Source organism: Pelodiscus sinensis, chromosome 12 (genome assembly GCF_052426305.1).
Source record: "Pelodiscus sinensis isolate ZL-2025 chromosome 12, ASM5242630v1, whole genome shotgun sequence".
In the NCBI taxonomy this organism is placed as follows: domain Eukaryota; kingdom Metazoa; phylum Chordata; order Testudines; family Trionychidae; genus Pelodiscus; species Pelodiscus sinensis.
Window position 1 is genome coordinate 28,390,500 of NC_143063.1, and position 22,307 is coordinate 28,412,806.

A 22,307-nucleotide genomic window follows, 5' to 3' on the forward strand; every position below is an offset into this window, starting at 1 on the left:
AGTTGTCCAATTAGAGAATCACTGTTCTTGACTCATCATTCTGTGTGGTATTATGAGACCCAAACAATATCTGCTCCCATCCCATACTGCCTGTGAATTGAATGAGGGGCATTGTAAATCTGGAACTTTAAATTGGGAGATTACCCAGAAGGCCATGTAGTCTATCTGATACTCATGCTGAATTAAGAGCACTTCCATTGCTTCATTGGCATACTAAAAAAGTACTGATTTCCCCAGCAAACTGAAGGATACACATGGTGCTTGAGGTCAGACTCAATCTACATCTCTGAGGAAATGCTGAGTTTGGGAAAACAGATGAGCACAAAGAGGCCTCCTCAGAGAGGATCCAGAAAATCTACTTGGCTATCCACAGAACTCAGCCAAGTCATTGAGGTTAAAGTAGCTTTTTGCTACAATGAGTGTACCTATGGTCCTACTCCTGTGTAGAAGTCTATACAATTTTAGACATGTGGTTGCAGTTAATTGCTCACTTGCATTAAGCTATTGCCATCATAGTTTTTGTTCACATTTAAATAAACCAGTTACAGTAATTCCTCATTTAACACTATAGATGTGTTTCAGAAAATGATCGTATTAAGTGAAAACGTGTTATGTGGGGTCAATTTTCCCATTGAAAATAATGGAAAAGGTGGGGGTTGTGTTTCAAGTGGTGGTGTCTGTTGGGACTAGGACATAAGGTTGGGGGAGAAAGGGGACTGGGTTACAGTAGGGAGGGGAAGTGTTTGGATCTGGGGAAGGGAAAGGAAGGGCGATTGGGTTAGGAGTATGCCCCTGTGACAGGTCTGCCGGAACCCGCACTGCGTCCGGTGAGGGTGGGGGTCGCTGGGGAACGGCACGGCAAGCGGCGAACCCTCTGCTGCTTTGCAAGGGAAGCCCCACGCAGGCACCAGCACTGGGCTGGCTGGGGAAATCGTGTTATTCCGGGGACGGTTGTGTAATTCAAAAAATATTCCCTAAAAAAAAATAGTGCTATCACAAAAACATGGTAGCCAGGCACATGTTAAGTGAGGAATTACTGTATTTCAAGTGGCTTATTTTATCTCTTGTTCCAGATATATAAAAATACAAAATCTTTTTTGTTTTAAAAGACTAAACTACTAATCTGTTTAATTTATAGAAAAACATGAAAATAGGATGCTTACTTAATAGACTTGGGAAACTTTTCTTCCATGTACTCATGGTGTTATGTTTGACTTTTCTAGTTAATAACTTCATTAAGGTATGTAAATACTAAGTTTTCTATATACGTAAAGTTAGGAATTTGATAAATATATTACAGAAAATTGCTCACACTGTGTAAGTGATATGATTTTGCTGCATTTAAACTAACAGTACATTTTAGGAGCTGAAGAGATTGAGGTTCTGATTTTTTTTTGTCCAAGAATATTTTTAATCTCTTTTTCTGGAACCCTCTGATCACAAGTTGACCCCGTTCCTGCAGTCGCTTACACATATATTTACTTGCATAACTTTACTATTACTTCCATGGGAAGAATATTGCTTTACAGCAGTGTTTCTCAAAGTGGGCCATGGGCTGCTAGCAACACTTTGGGTGTGTCTAGTCTACATGCCTCCTTCGACGGAGGCATGTAGATTAGCCAGATCGGAAGAGGGAAATGAAGCCGCGATTAAAATAATCGCGGCTTCATTTAAATTTAAATGGCTGCCCCGATCTGCCGATCAGCTGTTTGTCGGCAGATCGGGGCAGTCTGGACGCGATGCGCCGACAAAGAAGCCTTTCTTCATCGGCACAGGTAAACCTGGTTTCACGAGGCTTACCTGTGCCGATGAAGAAAGGCTTCTTTGTCGGCGCGGCGCGTCCAGACTGCCCCGATCTGCCGACAAACAGCTGATCGGCAGATCGGGGCAGCCATTTAAATTTAAATGAAGCCGCGATTATTTTAATCGCGGCTTCATTTCCCTCTTCCGATCTGGCTAATCTACATGCCTCCGTCAAAGGAGGCATGTAGTCTAGACACACCCTTTGTTTACCTAAATGGTCCATAGATGCTCTTGTGTAACTTGCAGATCTTTTCATCCATTTCTGTTAGACTCAAATAGATTTTAAAAGTCCAGTTCTACTCCAAAAAATTACTATATAAAAAGACAGATTCTTACTCATTTCTGCTCTTTGTGTATACAGAGACAAATCTATACATTTTAAAACTAGGAAAAAGACATCCTTATTGTTACATTCTCCTGTTAGTACTGTGCAGCTATGGAAGTATGACCTGGATTCTAGTCCTTATGTATCAACAGTTTGGTAGGTTTTGATCTACTGTGCAAGCAATGGGTTTGAAGCACTAGAATTTCAAAGGACACTTATGGTAGGGTATAAGAAAAGTCAGTGATGTTACATAAACCTACTTGATTGCATAGCATGTATTTTGTTATTAGTGAAGATGCTTAAAAACAAAAAAGAATCCAAGTTGACTCGGACCACAAACTGAGGTTTTAAGAATCAGAGTTAGAAGAATAACTGGGAAACTGAACACAATACAAAAAGTATCAAAAGACAAACGTTAAATATCACAATACCATTTTTGAAAAGTTTACAGTAGAACTACAGCTGAACAATTGTGAATTATTTCACACGTCAATTTTTATATATAAAATCTTTAATAAAAGCTTTATTCTAATTTCTAGCAGAAAAATGTAATTTTATTTTCTTCCCCAATAGAAGATGCTTAATCTTGAGTCAGATGAACATATATTTAAATTCCTGAAAGCAAAATTTGGATTTGGAGCAACAAGGTAGGATATCAGTTAATTTGAAAAAAATCAGTTTTATTGCATTATATCAACTCATTGTCAAAATTAGACCTACAAGTTAACATTTATTTCACGTCTTTGTTGCAAATAATAAATGTGAAATATGACCAAGAGATAGAATTCTTCACCTATCTGCATAGTTTCATGATTTCATCAGTACAGTGAGGAAACTATTACTCTTCCAGATGGCAACCAGTTATAAAATCTATCATGTGACTGCTTTTATTCCTCTCTCTTTAGAGATTTTGATGCTAACTTATACCTCTGTGAAGAAGCATTCGGTCTGCTGCCATTTAATACTTTTGCAAGACTCTCAGATACATTACTTTTTTATGCCTACTTATTTGTTCTCCTACTTATGGCAATAGCAGCTTCTGTTGTTGCTTTTCAGAATCTCAGGTACCGTATGTTTCAAAACTATATTTTCATGAATTTTAATTCAGTAAGCTAAATAACATGGGTGAACACAGCAGTGTACAGTACGTTTTCCTGTACAAGTAGTAGACAGACACTGAAGAGGTATTTTTTACAACCCAAGACAAAGTAAATTACTTCCTATCCAAAGTTCAGAATGTAAAATGTATGATAAGATTTTTCTGTAATCAGGCTTTGTGGAACCTCAAACTATTTTACTATCACAAAAGTCATTTATTACCTATTACAAAAGATAAGTGTCTCTTATTCATTCCAGTCCCTCTCTGCAAAGCAGCTGGAGAATTACCAGAATGCCTCCACTTGAGGATTGTGCCAGCATGGAGAAATTCCCATTTGTCAAAGCCTAGGCTATGTTAATTCACCCCGTTACTAGCACAGGGATAGAAGGGACATGTCTGCTGCATTCCAGCACGTTTCAATTTGTGACCAGCCCCACTGTTATTTTAATATAATGCAGACTCAGTGTAGAACTGGCCCAGAATGAAGGAGCTGCAGTCAACTCCTCTGTAATACTGGCATACTTGGGTGCAGCTTGAGGTTCTGGAATATAAATTTTGTCTCCCACCAAAACAACTCAACTAAATGGTAAATTTTATATTAGTAATCAATTTTTTCATATGAATTTGCTTTTATATTTTCATGATTCACATGATAGTGTATTGTGAATAAGTTCACTAGCATTTTTATTTTAATGTTCGTTTGAACTCATAACCAGTACCCAGAGATGAAAACAGAACACCTGACATTGTAGTGCAATTACTGCAGTTGTCATCGTCATCTTCAAGTGAAATATTTGAATATGGTTTTAAGAATGAAAATTTAATTAGTACTAACATAATGAGCTTTAGTCTTTATGACATTAAGAGGTTAAAATAATTTTAAACTGTGTGCAGATGTGCAATTGTAAAATAATGTATTGTTAAGCTTAGCACAGCACTGATTTTTCATTTGCTTGTTTATTTAGTGGTTCAGCTAATGTCCACTCCATTGATAAAATGGAAATCTGCACAATGATACTGAAGCCTGGAGCTGCCTATAACTTAATGCACACAATTCTGTTTGGATGCCTAGCTTTAAGCACAATGAGGTATTTTTTTAAAAATCATTATTGTTTCTGCAAGCTTTTGAATCTTGAATATCTAGCATACTAATCATAACTTCATGCATCCCTCTGCTTTTCTCATTCAAAATACAGGCAGTCCCCGAGTTACGCGGATCCGACTTATGTCGGATCCGCACTTACAAACGGGGCTCTTCTCGCCCCGGAACTCGCGGGCGGCGGGACCACCCAGACGCGCAGTGGTCCCGCCACCGCGTCCTCCGGGGCGAGAAAAGCTGCTCCGGGTGTCCCCGGTCTGCTGGGGGGGTCCAGCTTTGCTCCGGAGCAAAGGTCCAAGGCTTTGCTCCGGGTGTCCCTGGTCTGCTCGGGGTGTCCCTGGTCTGCTGGGAGGGGTCCCCAGCAGACCAGGGACACCCCGAGCAGACCAGGGACACCCGGAGCAAAGCCTTGGAAGCGCGGGACCCCGCCGCCTCTGCGGCTTTGCTCCGGGTCTCCCTGGTCTGCTGGGGACCCCTCCCAGCAGACCAGGGACACCCCGAGCAGACCTATAGTCCCTATCTTGTACGTAACCCGGGGACTGCCTGTATACAAAGTAAATATTAAACTCTAAAAAGTTTGAAAATAATTTTTCTTACTTCACTTATATGTAAATGTATTATAGATTAAAATATTTAATTGGTTTATGACTGTGATAGAATGTACTTTCACCAATGTTTACCTATAAAAAAAATTTTCAAGCCCACTTAGTTAGTGACATCATTCCCCATAGCTCTATATGATTAATTAAAACTTGCTTATCTTACAGAATGAAGTACCTTTGGACATCCCATATGTGTGTATTTGCTTCTTTTGGTTTATGCAGTACTGAAGTTTGGGGATTTGTTCTGAAATCTGTTCGTCTCTACACACCACAGCGGGTTAGAGCTATATTTCTTATCATAATATTTGAAATTCTGTATTTTCCCACAATCAGACAAATAAAGCTTCAGCTTTTTAAAGGTAGATATGAAGTGAATCAAATTTTTTTACGTCTCTCTGAGTATATAAGTCTCAGAGGGGTAGCCATGTTAGTCTGCAACTTTCAAAACGTCCTGGGGCACCTTAGGGTATGTCTGCACGCACAGCTATTTCTAAATAAGCTATTCGAGAATAGTTATTCTGATATAGCTTATTTCAAAATAGCACGTCTACACTGCAGGGAAGCCTCAAAATTAATCCGAGGTAGGCTTCCCTAATGTAGATGTGCTATCTCAATTTAGAACCCCAAGAGGCACTGGGAGGGAATAACTTAGAATGGCCATGATGAGGGACTATTTTGAAATAGCAGCAGTGGAGCGTCTACACACACTTTATTTTGAAATAGGTATTTTGGAATAGTCATTATTCCTCGTAGAATGAAGTTTACAGATTCGGAATAAGCCGTCTGTTATTTTGAAATGATTTCAAAATAACAGAATGACTCTGTAGATGCACACATTGTTATTTCGAAATAATGCTAGTTATCTCAAAATAACAGTGTAGTGTAGATGCACCATAGTGTAGAATATATATATATATATATATATATATATATATAGTATCATGAGCTTTTTGGGGCAAAACCCACTTCAGATGAGGAATTGGGTTTTGCCCAATAAAGCTCATGATACTATAGATAGATAGATAGATAGATAGATAGATAGATAGATAGATAGATAGATAGATAGATAGATAGATAGATAGATAGATAGATAGATAATTCTAAAATATTTTCCTGGGGTTTCATATTTTAAGCAGTGCCATTTGAATGCACTAGGTGGCAATATAGAAGAAGTTGTGAAGACTAGTAACACCTCGACTAAATAAAAATCAGAACTTTTTAGAATTAATCAGCAATTTGAACAAAGACTTACAATTTGTTTATTATCCTCTATGGATGATTTTTTGCCCTTAATGGAAGACTAGGGGACTGCGTCCCCCACTCACTACACTTGCCAACCACCCTCTCACAGGGTTAAGCAACCGGGGACGGCTGGGCTTCAACTGCACCAGACTGGGCCCCTTCTTCCCCCCGCCCTAGCTGCACCAGTCTGGCCCCTTTCTCCCGCACAGCCCCCCGGCTGTGCCAGCCGCCCCCAGCCACGCAGCCCAGGCCCTTTTTCCTCCCTTGCCCCCATCCCTGGCTGTACCAGCCCAGGCCCTTTCTCATCTACCCCCCGCTCCCCCCACCCGCCTCCAGCCACATCAGCCCAGGCACTTTCTCCTCTCCCCCAATTCGCACCTGCCCAGGCCCTTTCTCCTTTCTCCACCTGCAACCTAACTCTAACCCCCCTTCAACCAACCGAGGCTGCACCAGGCCCAGCTCTGCCCCCAGTAGCCGAAGAAGGCTGTGCCAAGGTGCTCTGGGCCCAGCTCTGCCCCTGGCAGCCAGGGAAGGCCAGGCCACGCCAAGCCAGGTGGGCTTTGCTCCTGGTGACTGGGGAAAGCTGGGCTGCAGTGCACAAGGCCCACGTTTGCTCTTGGCAGCTGATGAAGGCTGGGCCACAGTGCACCAGGCCCAGCTCTCCATGTGGCCACCAGAGAGGGCTGGGCTGGCAGTGGGTGGGGCTTAGCTCCAGGAACAGAGCCTGAGGTGGAAGGGGCAGCACTGGAAGCGGGGCTTTACCAGCCCATGCCTCCCCCCCTAGCCTGTGGACTCTGTGACATGGTGACATCGCTTTGTTGTCCAACAGGAAACATTTTTTATATATAGAGAGAGAGATTAAAGTGCATAAATATAAAATATGTGGTGCCTTGTAATGCAAATTCTATACAGAATAATTTAACTCAGAACAAATAGGCCCTGATCTTGAAATGTGAGCTGTATAGGCAGATGCGTATGGTTATGCAGATTCCATTGCATGGCCAATATATCAAAGGAAAAATAAGTGTTCATCTATATCTAAATACTTTAAAGTGTGCCATAGAAACTAATCAATTTTTATTTTGGGTTTTTGTCTTAGCTATTTATCATTAGGTATTTGGTTCCAATAATCACATTGCTGTACCTTTCCTATAAGGTAAGAATGTTTTTCTTTTAATTGTTTAGTATTTTTCCCCATGGCTTAAAAAAAATCAACCAACCGATGATGTAAAAACATCCCTGTTTTTCATATTGCCTCAAAACTGTATATTTGAAAGCAAATACTTTGGGAGGAACTTTAGATAACAGAATGAGATTTATGGCTGAATTTTAAGTAAATTATGTAATTGCATGGGTAAAAAAGTTGATTGTGTGCTTAAATAGCATATGCATTGACTCAAATAAACACATCTAAGGCTATGTCTGGACTTCAGAGTTATATTGGAAAAAGATACGCAAATTGCGATTCAGAATTTGCGTATCTTTTTCCAATTTTTTTTTTTTTTTTTTTGGGAAGAGGCTTTTCCAAAATTTCGCCCATTTATACAGGGCCAAATTTCGGAAAAACATCCTCTCTCGAAACATCCCTTATTTCTCATACAATGCGGAATACAGGGATGCCGAAAGAACGCATCCGCTTTTTCAGAAACTGTTCACTTGCATCTTAGGATAATACAAGTGCATGTGCAATTGTGGTAGTTGTATGTGCAAATAATCAATTCAAAATTATTTTCGTGCCTATACTCTCTTCTTATTTTAAGTACTTATAGGTAAGTTGCAGTGAAGATATAGATTGTTAACTGGTGTAATGATCCATTTTAGGAACAGAAATGGTTATTTTCTACTCTACTGCTGTACTTCATCTTATGCAATCTTTGAAGTAAATCTACAAAATTATTAAACCAGTTCAAGGTTTGTGATATCATCAACCTTGTCTCAGGAGCAAAGATAACAAGGCTCAAGTTTTTATATGCAAATAGATGAAACAATGTATTTATGCAATACCAAGATAAAATAAGTTCCATAATAATAGGATATATGAAGTAGACTATTAGTCTAATCAGTCTGTTATATCACTGAGATTTAGATCATTAATTTAATGGAACACTGACAACTGGGCAGGCCTTTCTTTTATCTATATTTATAGAAGCAAAAAAAAAAAGCACTTTGATGTAGAAATAATTTCTGTTATATCCAGTGGAAGACAAGATGTTTCCCTTGAAATTATCAGCTTCAAAGAAACTCAAGGTGAAGCTTGTTATCAAAGTTAAAAAAAATTAAGGGAATCTTCATAATAACCAAGGAAGCAGCATCTTGCAATAGAGAAAATTCTGAATCTCTGTTATATCTCCTTGTATGTTTTATTCATTTATTTTAAAAAGCAAAAAGTGAACACAGGTGAGAGGCAAAATAGAAAGTCAGACTATTATCATAATCTGGTCACTGTGTCCCACTAGCTCAAAGATGGGGAATTTAAGGCTTGTCTGGATCCAGCCCCTGAGGCTCAAGGCTCCCCCTCCATGTTGGGGAACCTGCGCTGGCACTCTAACCTCCCCCCACCCCCCCACCAGTCTCCCCATCGGGCTGGAGCACACAAAATCTACTAGCCTGGGCCCAAATGATTTTTCTGTTGGTTGGGGCCCCGATGCAAAAAAGGTTCTCCACCCTTGCACTAGCTCATGGTTCTTCCCCATTTCAACCAAAGTTTTTGGTTTTTGCACATTTTTAGGGATACTGTGGGTTTTTTTTCTGGTATGCCAGTTTAGGAAACACAGCACCTCTCTGCATTCCAGAGTCTGGATGGGATATATCCATTTCTATCCATGCTGAAGGTGGCAAATCCTTTTTTATAGAATGATGTCTCAGATAACATCTACTATGATGAGATTCAATCCTACTCTCCATAAATTGACATCTTTTGAAGCCAAAAATCCATTTTGAAGTGTCACAGAAGCATATAGGATCCAATCCACAGTTCACTGAAGTCAACAGAAGACTCCTTGACTTTTATGGGTTGTTGCTCAGGCCCCTAGATATATTCTAGCTACTTAAAGAACCTGGTGTTCAAATAGCTTGCTTTTCTTTAATACCTAAGCTAATTCTTAGATCTTAAGATCTTAATCTTGCAAGGATCTGAATACTCGGTGTGTGTGAAGAGGTTTAGTTTCTCTCAAAATGTTCAGCATCTTTCAGGATCAGGGCCTTAAGCAAGAATTTTCTGAAAAGGACATGGAGACTTAGCTAACAGGGAATTCAAACAGTTCAATAAGTTTGAAAATGTCAGTTTCCTAAAATTTTGGCTATTGATATTCTTCTAGGCAGAAAACGTTTTAACAAATAGATTAAAATGCTGCCAATGAACCAGTCCTTGGACTGTGGCCAGAAAATGCAATTAACCTCTCCACTGAGAGAGATCCAGAATCATTCCTTTGTCAGTAAAGGAAAAGGTTTATATATACCAGTCATCCCAATGTTTACAACAACGTTCAAGGTGTAAGTTTAATTCTGTTGGATATTAAGACATATAATATTTGGTTCTCGAAAAGTAGTTGTAAGCAAACCCATTTAGCAGTTATACTTATTATTAGAGGAACTATGTGTGAGCCCCCTTCCTTAAATTCTGAATAAGATAATGAAAGCTTCTTTTAAAACATGTGGTTGCTACATACCTAAATACTTTGCCTGAAAGATTATTTATTCAGCTACAGCTGTGGCTGCAATACTAGCCAGCTTTTACATTAGTTATATATTATGTCTTGAAACCTAAAAGACATCTGCAGTTCTGTTGACATGAATTTTCTGCATTAGTATACTGCAGACTACGATGTTCTCATAATACTAAAGCTAAGTACTAGAGGATTTCCATATATAATGCAGATATACAGCAGCTAATGCAGATTGCACTTATAGTTCCATTCCATATTTGTTCAGAGCGTTATTACTTCAAAGTTGAGGTTTAAAGATTTTTAATCAAAATGTTTAGTCATTATCCAAGTTCTTTAATGTCTTTATATGAATTCTCTACAATTTAAACATAGAAGATGGTCTTTCATATTGTTTGTATGAGTAAGCTATTCCTAAACAAAATGTTCGTACTTGCCAAGGCCACAAAGCTGGTTAATTCTGGAATTTCCATTATGCCATAAAATCCTGACTTTGTGTTTTAAGGAAATCTACCTCTTGAGAAATGTGGTTGGTGAGAGTACAGATTACCTTTATTCAGTCCATTATACCTACCTCTAGCCTGAAACAGGCATCTTTAACTGTGTAGTCTGAAAGATTAAGGGTATAACTATAGTGCATTATTTTTCTGGAAAAACGGCCATTGTTCCGGAAAAACAATACTTGCGTCCACGGTGCTATTGCATTCTTTTGACAAAAAGTCGAAAGAACGGAGGGGTTTTTCCGACAGTGGTAAACCTCATTCTACAAGGAAGAATGCCTTTTCTGAAAAAGTGGCCCTGCTGGCCACTTGGTCCAAACTCATCACAACTCTATAGTTCTTGTCTCCTGCCAGCTCTTAAAGCCACAGGCTCCCAGGATAAGGCTTGTGGCAGAAAGCTGGCCCTGGGAACTGCACCTCACTGCACAGCTCAGACTGCCACACTTACCCGGACCCACTGGCCCTCAGAGGGAGCATGCCCAGGGCTCCCAGGACCTGCCAGGGACACCAAAAGGCATTCACTGTCATGGTCTGGGGTAAGTATGTTAAAGATTAGTTGACTTTCTGATAAGCAAAAGCTTATTGGATAGTCCAGTTGAGTAGTTGATCCCCTGCCCCTTGCTGCCTCTGTCAGATATAGGCAGCAAAGGGGAAGGGCAGAGAGGTTATTCAAGGTGGCAGCACCACACAGCTGAGCCCAGGATCAGCTGTGCAGTGCTGCCCCTTTGACACGCCGCCATGACATTTCAAAGAGGCAGTGCCGCATGGAGCCCGGGTTAAGCCAAACTGGAAAAGGAGGAAGAAACTGTCAGCACCATCACCCTAACCCTGGAGCTGGTACTCCAGGGCCTGGATGTCTCCCAGGCATCCTCTGAGGCCAGGGAGGAATTATCAGGTGAGTGCTCTTAGTTTTTCACACACACAGGGTGGCGGAGGCGGGCGCTGAGGGGCTGGGGTACGATCGTCGCTTGGCCTTCTCGTCTTGACCCTTGCATTGCAGTTTGTGCATGTGGATGCAAGTGCGGCACCAGTATGCACCACACAGCCCCACGAGGCAGCCCCAAGCCCCCCAGGCTCTTTCTCACAGGCTCTGTGGAGGCCACACACACATCTGGCTCCCGGCAGGGGGACACGCCCTCCCACCACCAGCCACCATTGGAAGCATGATGGGTACAAGGACACACATATGCCTGAGACAGACTGAGGAGTGTGGCACATGGGTATGCCTGCCTTCTCAAGGTACCACCTGCTACCAAGGACAGCGCTGCCAGGCACAGGTGTGTGTGTGGCCCTGATGGAAGCCCAAGCTGCTCCAGGACCCTCTCCCACCCATGAGATACTAGAGTGGCCAGACACTTCCCTTGCGAGCTTGTCCATGGGACGGCGGGAGGGGGTCGAGAAATGTGGTCCCCTGGGCACCTCTGAGCCCCTGTGAGGCCTTGCTCCTGGGACCTCACCATTGTCATGATTATGAGGGTTAGCCAGCAGCCTGGGGATTAAGGAGTTAACTACACCTAACCAGGTGGCGTGACCAGTAGGAATGTAGGTGAGACTTTCAAAGTGGGACAAAGGAATGTCATGGCTCCTTCCCCACTCTGTCATGATAAATGCAGAAGTGGGGGTTAGCGAGTATACCCCAAAGCCTTATCTACCAGGTTTTGGTATAAAACTTCTGCTGCCACCACCCAAATATTAATAAGGAGATTAGGGGAAAGATCATTTGGGAAATCTCACCCCTATAAAAATCAGGACACACAAGTAGCCAATGCCAGGTTAATAAAAAGAAAAGAGAAAACTTTTATTATTACAACAATATTCCTGTTGCAAGCATAAGGATCAGATGGAAAGGTAACAAAATATACTTATGGAGGAATTACACGATGGGCTAGAACTTAGTTAAAAGAAAAGCCAAACATCTCTTAAGCAGTGCCAGATATCAGGTCCCATACCCAACCCTTAAAACAATAAAGCCTAATGAAACTATCTAAACCTTACCCTACTTACAGAAAGTGAAGCATTGTTTCTTGGAGAGAGAGAGTCATGCTTGTCCCTCCCTGTAGCTGCAGAGAACTCTCCCAGAGAGAGAAAAGGAGAAAAGGAAAAAACCCAAATTCCTTTGTCCCAGTTTGAAAGTCCCACCTACATTCCTACTGGTCACTCCACTTGGTTAGGTGTAGTTAACTCCTTCATCCCCAGGCTGCTGGCTAACCCTCATAATCATGACAACCATAATCTGGCCCTTGGACTGTAGCTCACAGTTCACAGAGGGCAAGAGCTCAGGGACAGTGTTTCCATGGATTATTGACCACCTCTCCCTCTATTCTCCACAGCCGGACCAGCCATGACTATGGGGCGATCACCAGCAGACGAGCCAGCCGCAGATGACCCTGGGGGAGCCGCAGGCACTGGAGGGTCCAGGACATGGGTGTCCAAACTTTTTTCAAAGAGGGCCAGATTTGATGAAGTGAACATGCGTGAGGGCCGACCATTTTGCCTGACATTCTTTGAACCATTAAAATTAAATGCAAATTAACTATTTTATGCAAAGTTTATTGCAAATGGCACACTTTTCATTTCGTCATATGGATGACAAATCTAAACAGGTGTTAAATCACTCTGCCTTTCATTTCTGAAGGCCAGATGAAAAAAAAGATCCAGGAAGCTGAAATATACGTCAGGAACATTGTAAAGTACATTACATATTATTGGTAATAAAGGTTGTCTGTCAACTTTTAAGTTCAAAAAATATGAACAGGAACATAACACCAAGTATACATGTTGTGTCCAAATATATTTATAACTGATTTAGACCAGCTGACATTAACTGAGATTTTACAATGTATTCATCTCAATACATATGGATTCGTTGGGGGCCATAAAAGATAGGTATTTCCAAATTACCTGTGGGGCCGTATTAAACCGGAACACGGGCCGCAATTGGCCCGCGGGCCGGACTTTGGACATGCCTGGTCCAGGAGAACCTTATGAGGGAGCACATGGCCATCCTCCAGGACAGGCAGCAAACCCTGGCCCACATCTGGGATCCCAGCCCAAGCTCTGAGCCCCCCTCTGTCTTCCCCCTGTCCCGGTTCTGAGCTCCCCCTTCCTCCCCAGTTTCTTTTCTTATGACAAAAAAAACCCACAAAGATTTTGGTTGAATAAACTGTTGTATTTATTGACTGTACAGGGAAGCGGGGAAGAGACGGGTTGTGGGAAAGGCATAGGTGGGCAAGGCACAGGCCCTTAGTGAGGAGGCCTTGGAGAGGCTTACTGGGGTCCTTGAGAGAAACTCTCCCTCAGGGCCTCCCGGATGCGCACCGCCACTTGATGGGCCTGGCAGATGGCAGTTGTGTGCGGCTGCTCAAAGTCCCTTCCCTCCTGGCTGGCCTCTGCCCCCCCCATCCCAGAAGGAAGGCCTCCCCCTTGCTCTCCACAATGTTGTGAAGAACACAACAGGCCAAGATCACCTCAGGGATGTTGTGCTCCCCGACATCCAGGCGGGTCAGGAGGAACCTGAACTGAAGGCGCATTCCACCTGCATGCAGGTCCTGCCCAGTCCAGATGGCCAGTGTAGGGCTTCGTGAGCTACGGCATGATGGGGTAGACCTCATCCTATACAATATAAAGTGGTATCTGAACATCCCCGATCATGATGTTGCGCTGGGTGAAGAATGTGCCTGCCTCCAGCTGAAATGTCTGACCCAGCCTGACCACCCGATAAAAATGTCTGTAAACTGTAGTCGACCAGAGCCTGCAGCACCATCAGAAAAGAGCCCCTGTGGTTAATGTACTGGGCAGCTCAATGTGCTGATGTTCAGATGGGCAGGGCTCAACAAATCAGTGTATCTACTCACCCATGGCGAGTAGATTTCAGCCGGTCGCCCCGTTCACTGGCAGCGCGTGCATGCGCAATGTGGGTTTGACTCATGCACAGTGCGGGGCTGGCAAGTGGATTTCGCCACTGTTTGTCAGCCCCTGTGGATGGGTATATGGGTTTCATCTATGGCTCCCCCATAGTTGCAGAACCCCAGGCTGGCAAATCCAGCCATGATAAGGTCCAGGTCTCCCAGGTGGATAACCCTGATTAGCAAGATGGAGTTGATGGCCCTCATCACCTGCAGAAGGAGACAAAGAAACAAAGAATCAGAGGGGGTCCTGAGCCCTTGGGAGGTCCCCTCCCCACCTCAAACACCTCAGGAGCCACTCCCTATGAGGCTGCCCCCCTGCAGGGCTGTGTGAGGGCGAAACTGCAGAATCTCCTAGAAATGGGGCTTTCAACCTGAGCCCCACCCCCAACCCCCCTTTTCTATAGGGTCCCCCTTTCCAGTACTCCCCTTCCGACCCCCACCCCCAGGGACTGCAGCCCAAGAGTGCCTTACCTCCATGAGGAGGACCCTGACGGTGGATTTTCCCACACAGAACTGGTTGCCCATAGACCAGTAACTGTCTGGGGCGACGAACTTCCAGATGCTGATGGCGACCCACTTTTCCAGGGAGATGGCAGGTTGCATCTGGGTGTCCCATTGATGGACGGCACAGCTCCATGAAGGTGGCCGACAGAGGCATGTAGTGTAGACACAGCCCAAGAGACCATCTTGGCTGAACCAGAAGATATTGAATGATCTAAAAATCATAAAAGAGTCCTACAAAAAGTGCAAATTAGGTCAGATTAAAAAAGAATGAATATAAACATATAACACAGATATGCAGGGACAAAATGAGAAAGATTAAGGCACAAAATTAGATCAAACTAGCTAGAGATATAAAAGGTAACAAGAAAACATTCTATAAATGCATTAGAAGCAAGAGGAAGACCTAGGACAGAGTAGGCCTGTTACTCAATGAGGCAGAGAATCAATGGTGATTAGATATCTAATATTATGAATGAAAGTGAAAATGGGGTAGGATAAGAGGCTAAAATAGAAGAACAAGTTAAAAATTATTTAGACATATTAGATGTCGCCAAGTAACCAGGGCCTGATGAAATGCATCTTAGAATACTAAAGGAGCTGACAGAGCTTATATCCGAGCCATTAGCCATTATTTCTGAAAAGTCGTGGAAAACAGGAGAGATCCCAGAAGACTAGAAAAGGGCAAATATAGAGCCCATTTATAAAAAGGGGAATAAGGATAGCCCAGTTAATTACAGACCAGCCAGCTTAACTTCTGTAACCAGAAAGATAATGGAGTAAATAATTAAGCTATCCATTTGCAAATATCTAGAAGATAATGAGGTAATAAATAACAGCATGGATTTTTCAAGAACAAATCTTTTCAAACCAACCATATAGGTTTTTCTGACAGGGTAACAAACCTCTTGGATAGGAAAGAAGCAGTAGGTGGAGTATTTTGATACTGTCTTGCATGATCTTCTCATAAACAAGCTAGGGAGATACAACCTAGATGGAGCTATTATAAGGTGGGTGCATAACTGGTTGAAAAATTTCCCAAAGAGCAGTTATCAATAGTTCATAGTCATGCTGAAAGGGCATGAGTTCTGCAGGGATCCATTCTGGGTCTGGTTCTGTTCAATATCTTCATAAAAATAAGTTTTAAATTTGAGGGACTCTCAAAGGACACAGCTTGACAGCAAGCCCCTCCTTTAAATTGAGTGTTATCCAGTGTATCACCTCTGATTTCAACTATAGAAGTATCAGACTGTGAGAGAAGCAGTCAGCACAATTGATTTAGGTCTTTGAAAGTTGTAACAAATAACTTAGACCAGCAGGCACCCAGTACAAGCACTGAGTCTCACACAATATCTGCTTCAGAAGCACACTCAATATTTACCATTAGCTTCCATTTCTAAATATATTTAAGGTGTTGCATAATCTCTAGGAGACAAAGCCATGGAATGGTCTCATTCGTTCTGCTCTTATTTGATCATCGAGCATAAGCTGGGAACTGCAACAGTCCCCAGCTTGCCAATGATATGAGGGCCATCAGAGGGGCAGATATACTAAAGCTCTTTAGCTCAACTATAAGGTAGACAAGATCAATACCTCAAGCCAGTCATTTCCTCTTATCTAGTAACTGAGGTCTGTTCCAGTATGTAGAACTTGATTTGTTCATTTTGTCCTCAGGTTGTTTTGTTTGTAATTCTAGTTCTATCCAGGAATGATGGATGAGCTGTCAGAGTTGAGAGAATTCTATGATCCAGACACAGTGGAGCTGATGAACTGGATTAAGTAAGAGGATTTTTATTTTATTTAAATTAAATTCCATTTATAATAATCCAGTGTACTTCTTAAATGTATTGCTCTCCTGTTCTATTTGCCACAAGTGTTCAGTGAGCTATAGTGACCTGTGTGAATAATTAAAGGGAATATCTAAGGGCTAGAACATCAGTGACTATGGAAATAGCTAGTTTTGATACTTGCCATCCTGCTGTGCCCTGGTACTGCAGTTTACCACTGTTTGACAAGGTTTCTGGAAACAAGTTGTCTCCATTAGTCCCTGAGGGTGGATAAGCATAGATGATTCCCTAGGTTGAAAAGGCAAGAGAATCTTCAGTTGGGAGAAGATGATGGTCGAAGAATATATTGTTATAATTGAATGTCCATGTGACCGTTCATCTCTCTTTTCATGCAGTTCTGCTTCACTTCGTCTTTATTTATTTTTTTTGGTATCATTAAAAAGTGAGGGGAATTCATCTGTGAAAATCTGTTTTCAGAGAGTATGCATGTGCTAATCTCTTACTTTTATTTTAAAATAACTCAGTCTATCTTGTGCATTTGTAGTGGACTTGCTGGCACATGATGGGCACGTTTCAAAGTAGCAGCTCCACACGGAGCTCGGGGTCAATTGGGGAGTCCCCAGTTGATCCCGTGCTCCACGTGTTCCCGCCCCTTTGAAATGCTGCCACGGCATTTCAAAGCAGGAGCACTGCACGGAGCCCAGGGTCAGCTGGGGAGTCCCCACTGATCCCAGGCTCCACATGGCATTGCTGCTTTGAAGTACCTTCCTTTTCTCCTGCCTCCCCCTTGCTGCCTCTATCTGATAGAGGCAGCAAGGGGGGAGCAACTAGTCAACTATTATGTCTACTCTCTGATAAACATTTGCTTATCACATAGTCGACTAGTCTTTAACATCCCTAACTCAGACTGGGAGTTTACCAGAGTTCTAGTGTTTGTCATCCCTGGAAACTGCATGTATTTGGAATTCTGACATTGTCATTTGCTATTTTATTTTTAAAGCAGAGCTGTATTCTTGAGGAAATATTTTGAAAGTAAAGCCTGAACCTGCTGCTTTGTAGCCTTTAAATATTTTGAACATCCTAGTGTAGCACTGCATTTTATTCTTTCTTCTAAGCTTGCTGTTAACTTCAGTTATTCAAATGTAGTATATTATTAGGGTTGCCAATTTTAGTTGGATGTTTTCCTGGAAGTTGTAACACAACAGTCTTCAGTTCAAAATTAATCTTTAATTCTTGAAAACTCCAGGTCTGTGAGGGTTGGCGACCCTAGAAGCTAAATGGGTGCAATGTATTGTGATAAAACTAGTCACTCAGCAGTTTAACAGCAACTAACCTTTTTCACCACTAGCAATAATCTTATGGACCACAATGATATATTTTCCAGTTCTGTATCCTATGGGAATCAATGTAACTATTCAAAAGTAAATATGTTACTAATTTCACAGTGCTATTCTGAAAGCAGGCCCATTCTGCCTCCATCATTTAACATCTTTGTAGCCACATTGACACCACCTTATGACTAATTTTTATCAGCCAGTGCCATTTAATGCCACACATTTATTAAGATATGGTAAATATTTAATAGCTCAGGTCTCTTGAGTACCATACACAGAGTTGGATATAGGTTTATACATAAAATATACCTGGCTTTGGTTCCAACCATGAACTGGATTTCACTCAGTGCAATGAGAATAATTTCTCATATCTTCCCACTGCTGAGAATGTTAATAGTTTAATTTTAAATCATGACACAGTAAAGTATTTTTCTTTAGGATTTAATGCATTTAGAAATAATATTGTTCACATAAGCTAACTAATTTTTTTATGCACTGTTTGTAGTCAAAACAAATTTATGATGTTCACTTGAAGGTTAGACTAATATTGTCTTAATTTAGAAAGAAGTTGTGGAATCAAAACCTTATACAGTACTATCACTTGGCAATGTTGCTATAGTTAAAGGTCTGCCAGAATTTGCATTATGAACTCTTGATGTCAAGAAATTATTCATTCATTGAAAATTAGTGTAGTTGAATTTCAGTTATCTCTCTATATATACTAAAAAAAACTTGCTGTGGGATGATAGAGTGATGTCATCATGTCACTCTGCATCCTGAAGCCCCTCTCTCCTCCCCTTTCCCCAGTGCCCCTCAGTTCCTCCCTCCTTCTTCTTTCATCCACCCCCTCCCCTCACCCCGTGACTGGGAAGAGAGCCAGACAACCCTCTGGCAGCCAGAGGGAGAGAGTCGGGCCAGTCGCAGCCTGGGTCCAGCCCAACCCCCTAGCAGCTGGAGGAAGAGAGCTGGGCCAGCCTTGGCCCGGCCCAATTCCCTGACAACCGTGGGAGTAGGGAGCCGGGGCTGGCCCGGTCTCGTGGGTGTCCAGTGTGAGAGCCTGGACTGCCTACCCCCAAAGAGGGAGGTTTGCGAGTGTAGCAAGCAGAGGGCACAGCCCCCTAGTCTCATATACTATTGAATTAAGATAGCATTGTTCCATTTTACAAATCATTCAACATAAAAAAATCTGATAGATCCAAATACAGTATAAGAGAGTGTACCCAAATACACACAGGTGACAGAAGCCATTAATCCAGTTTAAAAAAAAGTCCAAATACATATTTCCATAGATTTACCCCTTTTTAAAAATATTAAAACAATCTTGACAACCTGTATTGTTTTGTATTTTTAGTCTTTTACCATGTTTTGGGCCATTACTGAAGAATATTGTATCTTTTAGTTTGCGATCTTATATAGGGATGTAAAAGGTTAACCAGTTACCCGGTAAGCATTAGGCCTAACTAAATACTTACTTAGTTACTGATTAACCAGACAGCCAGCTGCGTGGAGCTGGCTGTTGGAACCAGACCAGGTCAGGGCAGCATGCAGGGCCGCATGGTAGGCAAGTTGGGCCACGGCCATGCTGCAGCTACCCCAGCAGGGTCAGGCAGTATCCAGCCCCAGCCATACTGCAGCGGTCTTGGATCCCAGCTGCTCTGCAGCAGTCCCAGAGGGGCCAGGCAGGACCTGGCCCCAGATGTGGGACCCAGCCTCAGATCCCGCCCTGGCCGCACCGTAGTCCCAGAAACCTGGTGGCCCTGCCAGTAGCTCCAGACCTGGTGGTGCCGTCAACAGTGGCCCCAACCCCAGCCATCCCACTTGCTGCAGGCCCAGTGACTGCTGTGCAGAGGACCCGGACTCCGACCACATTGCAGTAGACCCAATCCCCGACATGCCTACCTGCAGCCCCAGTAAGAACTCTCGCCCTGGCTGCTCTTCCCTCACCAACAGTTAAACCTGTTAAAAAATATAATTTTATATTATAACTGGTTAACTGTTTCAATCAATATTTACATTTCTAATTTTATACATTCTCTGATACACTCCTGCTTCCTGCAAGACTATTTGTTATTTTTGAGGGTTTTTTTACACATTTGTGTGTGTACTAGAATGTTAAAAAATAGAGGAAGCAATCAGTGTCTTAAGGGTAGCCCATAGAGTTCTGTGTTCCCACATAGGAGCTATATTAAATTATTAGCTTTGGTCTCTGTCCCTAAGACAACATTATCATTAGTGAGATGGGGAAGAAAACCAAAGTGAGCTCCCTTATTCAATTTACTGCTTGGAGGTGATCTAGGAGTAATGTCTTCCACCTTCAAAGGGGATTCTGACTATAATCATGGAATCCTTTTTAAAGAAACTAACCACCATGCAAAAGTTTGTCATAACCTAAATAGGTGCATGCCCACTTTACAGGTAAATTCAGTTGTGTGTGCAAAAACGTGAATGCAGAAAATCAAGGATGAGATGAAAAATGCATTTGTTATTTTCTATATACATATTTTTTCCCTATTTTACCAGTTGTAATCCAATTCAAATGCCAAATTGATCATGACAGAGTTTCCTTGAATATGTTTTACTGTGTACGAGTTTCAGCCAATCCCATAATATTTTTAAGAAGTAGTATCCTGTGAATAAATGGTATTTTCTTTTCAGGATAAATCTGTTCTGTATTGCTGTGTTTGGGAAGCCCTTTTCAGAAAACTCATTCTTTTTCTATTTTGAATAGATTCCTTCCTTTTTCATAACTGGACACTTGACTAGTAAAAGTATAACCTGAGATTTGCCACCTTTCATAACATTGAACTCCACAGTCAGCTTTCAGCTCTAGAGTGACTATTTCTATTGATAACAAGTAGTGTTGTGGCACATTAAAGACTAACAAGTGTCTTAAGGGTATCATGAGGTTTCATGGGCAAAGCCCACTTCTTCAGATAAGATCATCTTGAGTATATAATTGCAATGTTAGCTATTTCAGTAGGATCTCCTTAAAATAAATGTATTAAATTTCCGTAGCAGTTTACCAGGATCAGCAAGAATTACTACCACTTTCTAAAGTATATACAGGTTAATCTCAGACCTATAATCCCTTTTATTGTTAATGAATTATTCTGTAGTATTTACATAATTATATAAATTCTTAAAAGTATAGATAAAGCACATTATATTATAGTGCGTAGTTTAGCCATTAGTTCAGCAATAATTAACTTGTTGAAGCTTAGAGCTTCAAATATAAATGAGATTATTTGTTCAAAATGCCATCAGGTTTGCTTGGAATGACATTTAAATTATATAATGCAAATCAGTTTGACCTGTAAGTCCTTGTCATTATTTAGTGACATTTCTTAGAGAATAAATTGTTTGCAGGTTGGGCAGCCTGCTACAGAGTTTGGCAGAAAGCTATAAAACCAAATTATCCTTTCATTTTATACATCATTTGTTCAGACATTTGTAAAAATTGCTTCTCTTTTTTCTGTAATAGAGAAGTGTCATTCAGTGGTTTGAAGCATGTTAATTGCTTTAGATACAGACTACAGCTGTTAGTGGCTGAATCAGAAGTTTTAGTGAAATATGCATAGAAATATTAGAAATATACATTGCTAATTATGCTGTACCTTTAACATACTGGCTACATGTGTCACGTTCCTTCTTGGGGCTAATCCATAAGATAAAAGCCTGCTACTACGATCATCTGAAGGAATTACACACTCTCTCTCTCTCTCTCACGGTACAGTTCTGTATTTTGTTTCTGATTCAGGGTTCAGTCACTGCTGACAGCTAGCGGTGAAGACCATCATATGTGCATACTGTTACATTCCAAGAGAAAATAGTTTCTTTTTGATGGAACAGTTATTCATGACACTTGTGGCTTTGAATGTTTTTAGTGCAAATATAAAGCAAGATTAAAGATTTTCAGAATTTCAAATAAAACTGGTTTTATAAATCACTGAAAGTGATCTATCAGTAAAATTAAGATGACATATTAAAAAATAACAGAAGGCCTGGTAGCACTTTACAGACAAACAAAACATGTACGGTTTTGTCGACAAAAATGGACTTTTGTGGACTGTGTCTACACTACCGCCACGTTCTGTCGACAGTAAGTCAACAGAACGAGGCAGTTTTGTCTACAGCGGTGAACCTCATTTTATGAGGAATAACTCCTTTTTCGACAGAGTTCTGTTGACAAAAGGTAAGTATGGATACGGGAAAGAATTTATGTCAACAATAAAGGCCTCCAGGAAGAAGCCCTGGTGGACACTCCTGCCTCAGCTTTCAACTCTATTGCTCCTGCCTGTAGCCATCTTTAAAAGGCACAGGCACCCAGGAATAGCATTCTGGCAGCAAGCCAGCTCCAGCCAGGACCCTTACTGCACAGCTCTTCCTGGTAGGAACAAGCCCCCTAAGGCCACCGTTGGCCCTTCCAGAGACACATCCCCGCAGGA

The 22,307-nt window shown here is 41.7% G+C and overlaps 1 protein-coding gene across 8 annotated transcripts in view; it reads left to right on the top strand.

Moving 5' to 3' along the window:
* Positions 1 to 22,307, top strand: part of DPY19L3 (dpy-19 like C-mannosyltransferase 3) — an 88,094-nt gene that overhangs the window by 52,122 nt on the left and 13,665 nt on the right. For 4 of the 8 annotated variants that reach the window (XM_089781489.1, XM_075940146.2, XM_075940145.2 and 1 more), the window contains 7 exons: positions 1,139 to 1,240; positions 2,702 to 2,775; positions 3,034 to 3,192; positions 4,193 to 4,315; positions 5,094 to 5,205; positions 7,270 to 7,326; positions 16,438 to 16,520. In XM_089781489.1, the coding sequence (XP_089637615.1) occupies positions 1,139 to 1,240; positions 2,702 to 2,775; positions 3,034 to 3,192; positions 4,193 to 4,315; positions 5,094 to 5,205; positions 7,270 to 7,326; positions 16,438 to 16,520 (710 nt within the window). The other 4 variants (XR_012906692.2, XM_075940151.2, XM_075940148.2 and 1 more) reach the window with 4 other exon arrangements.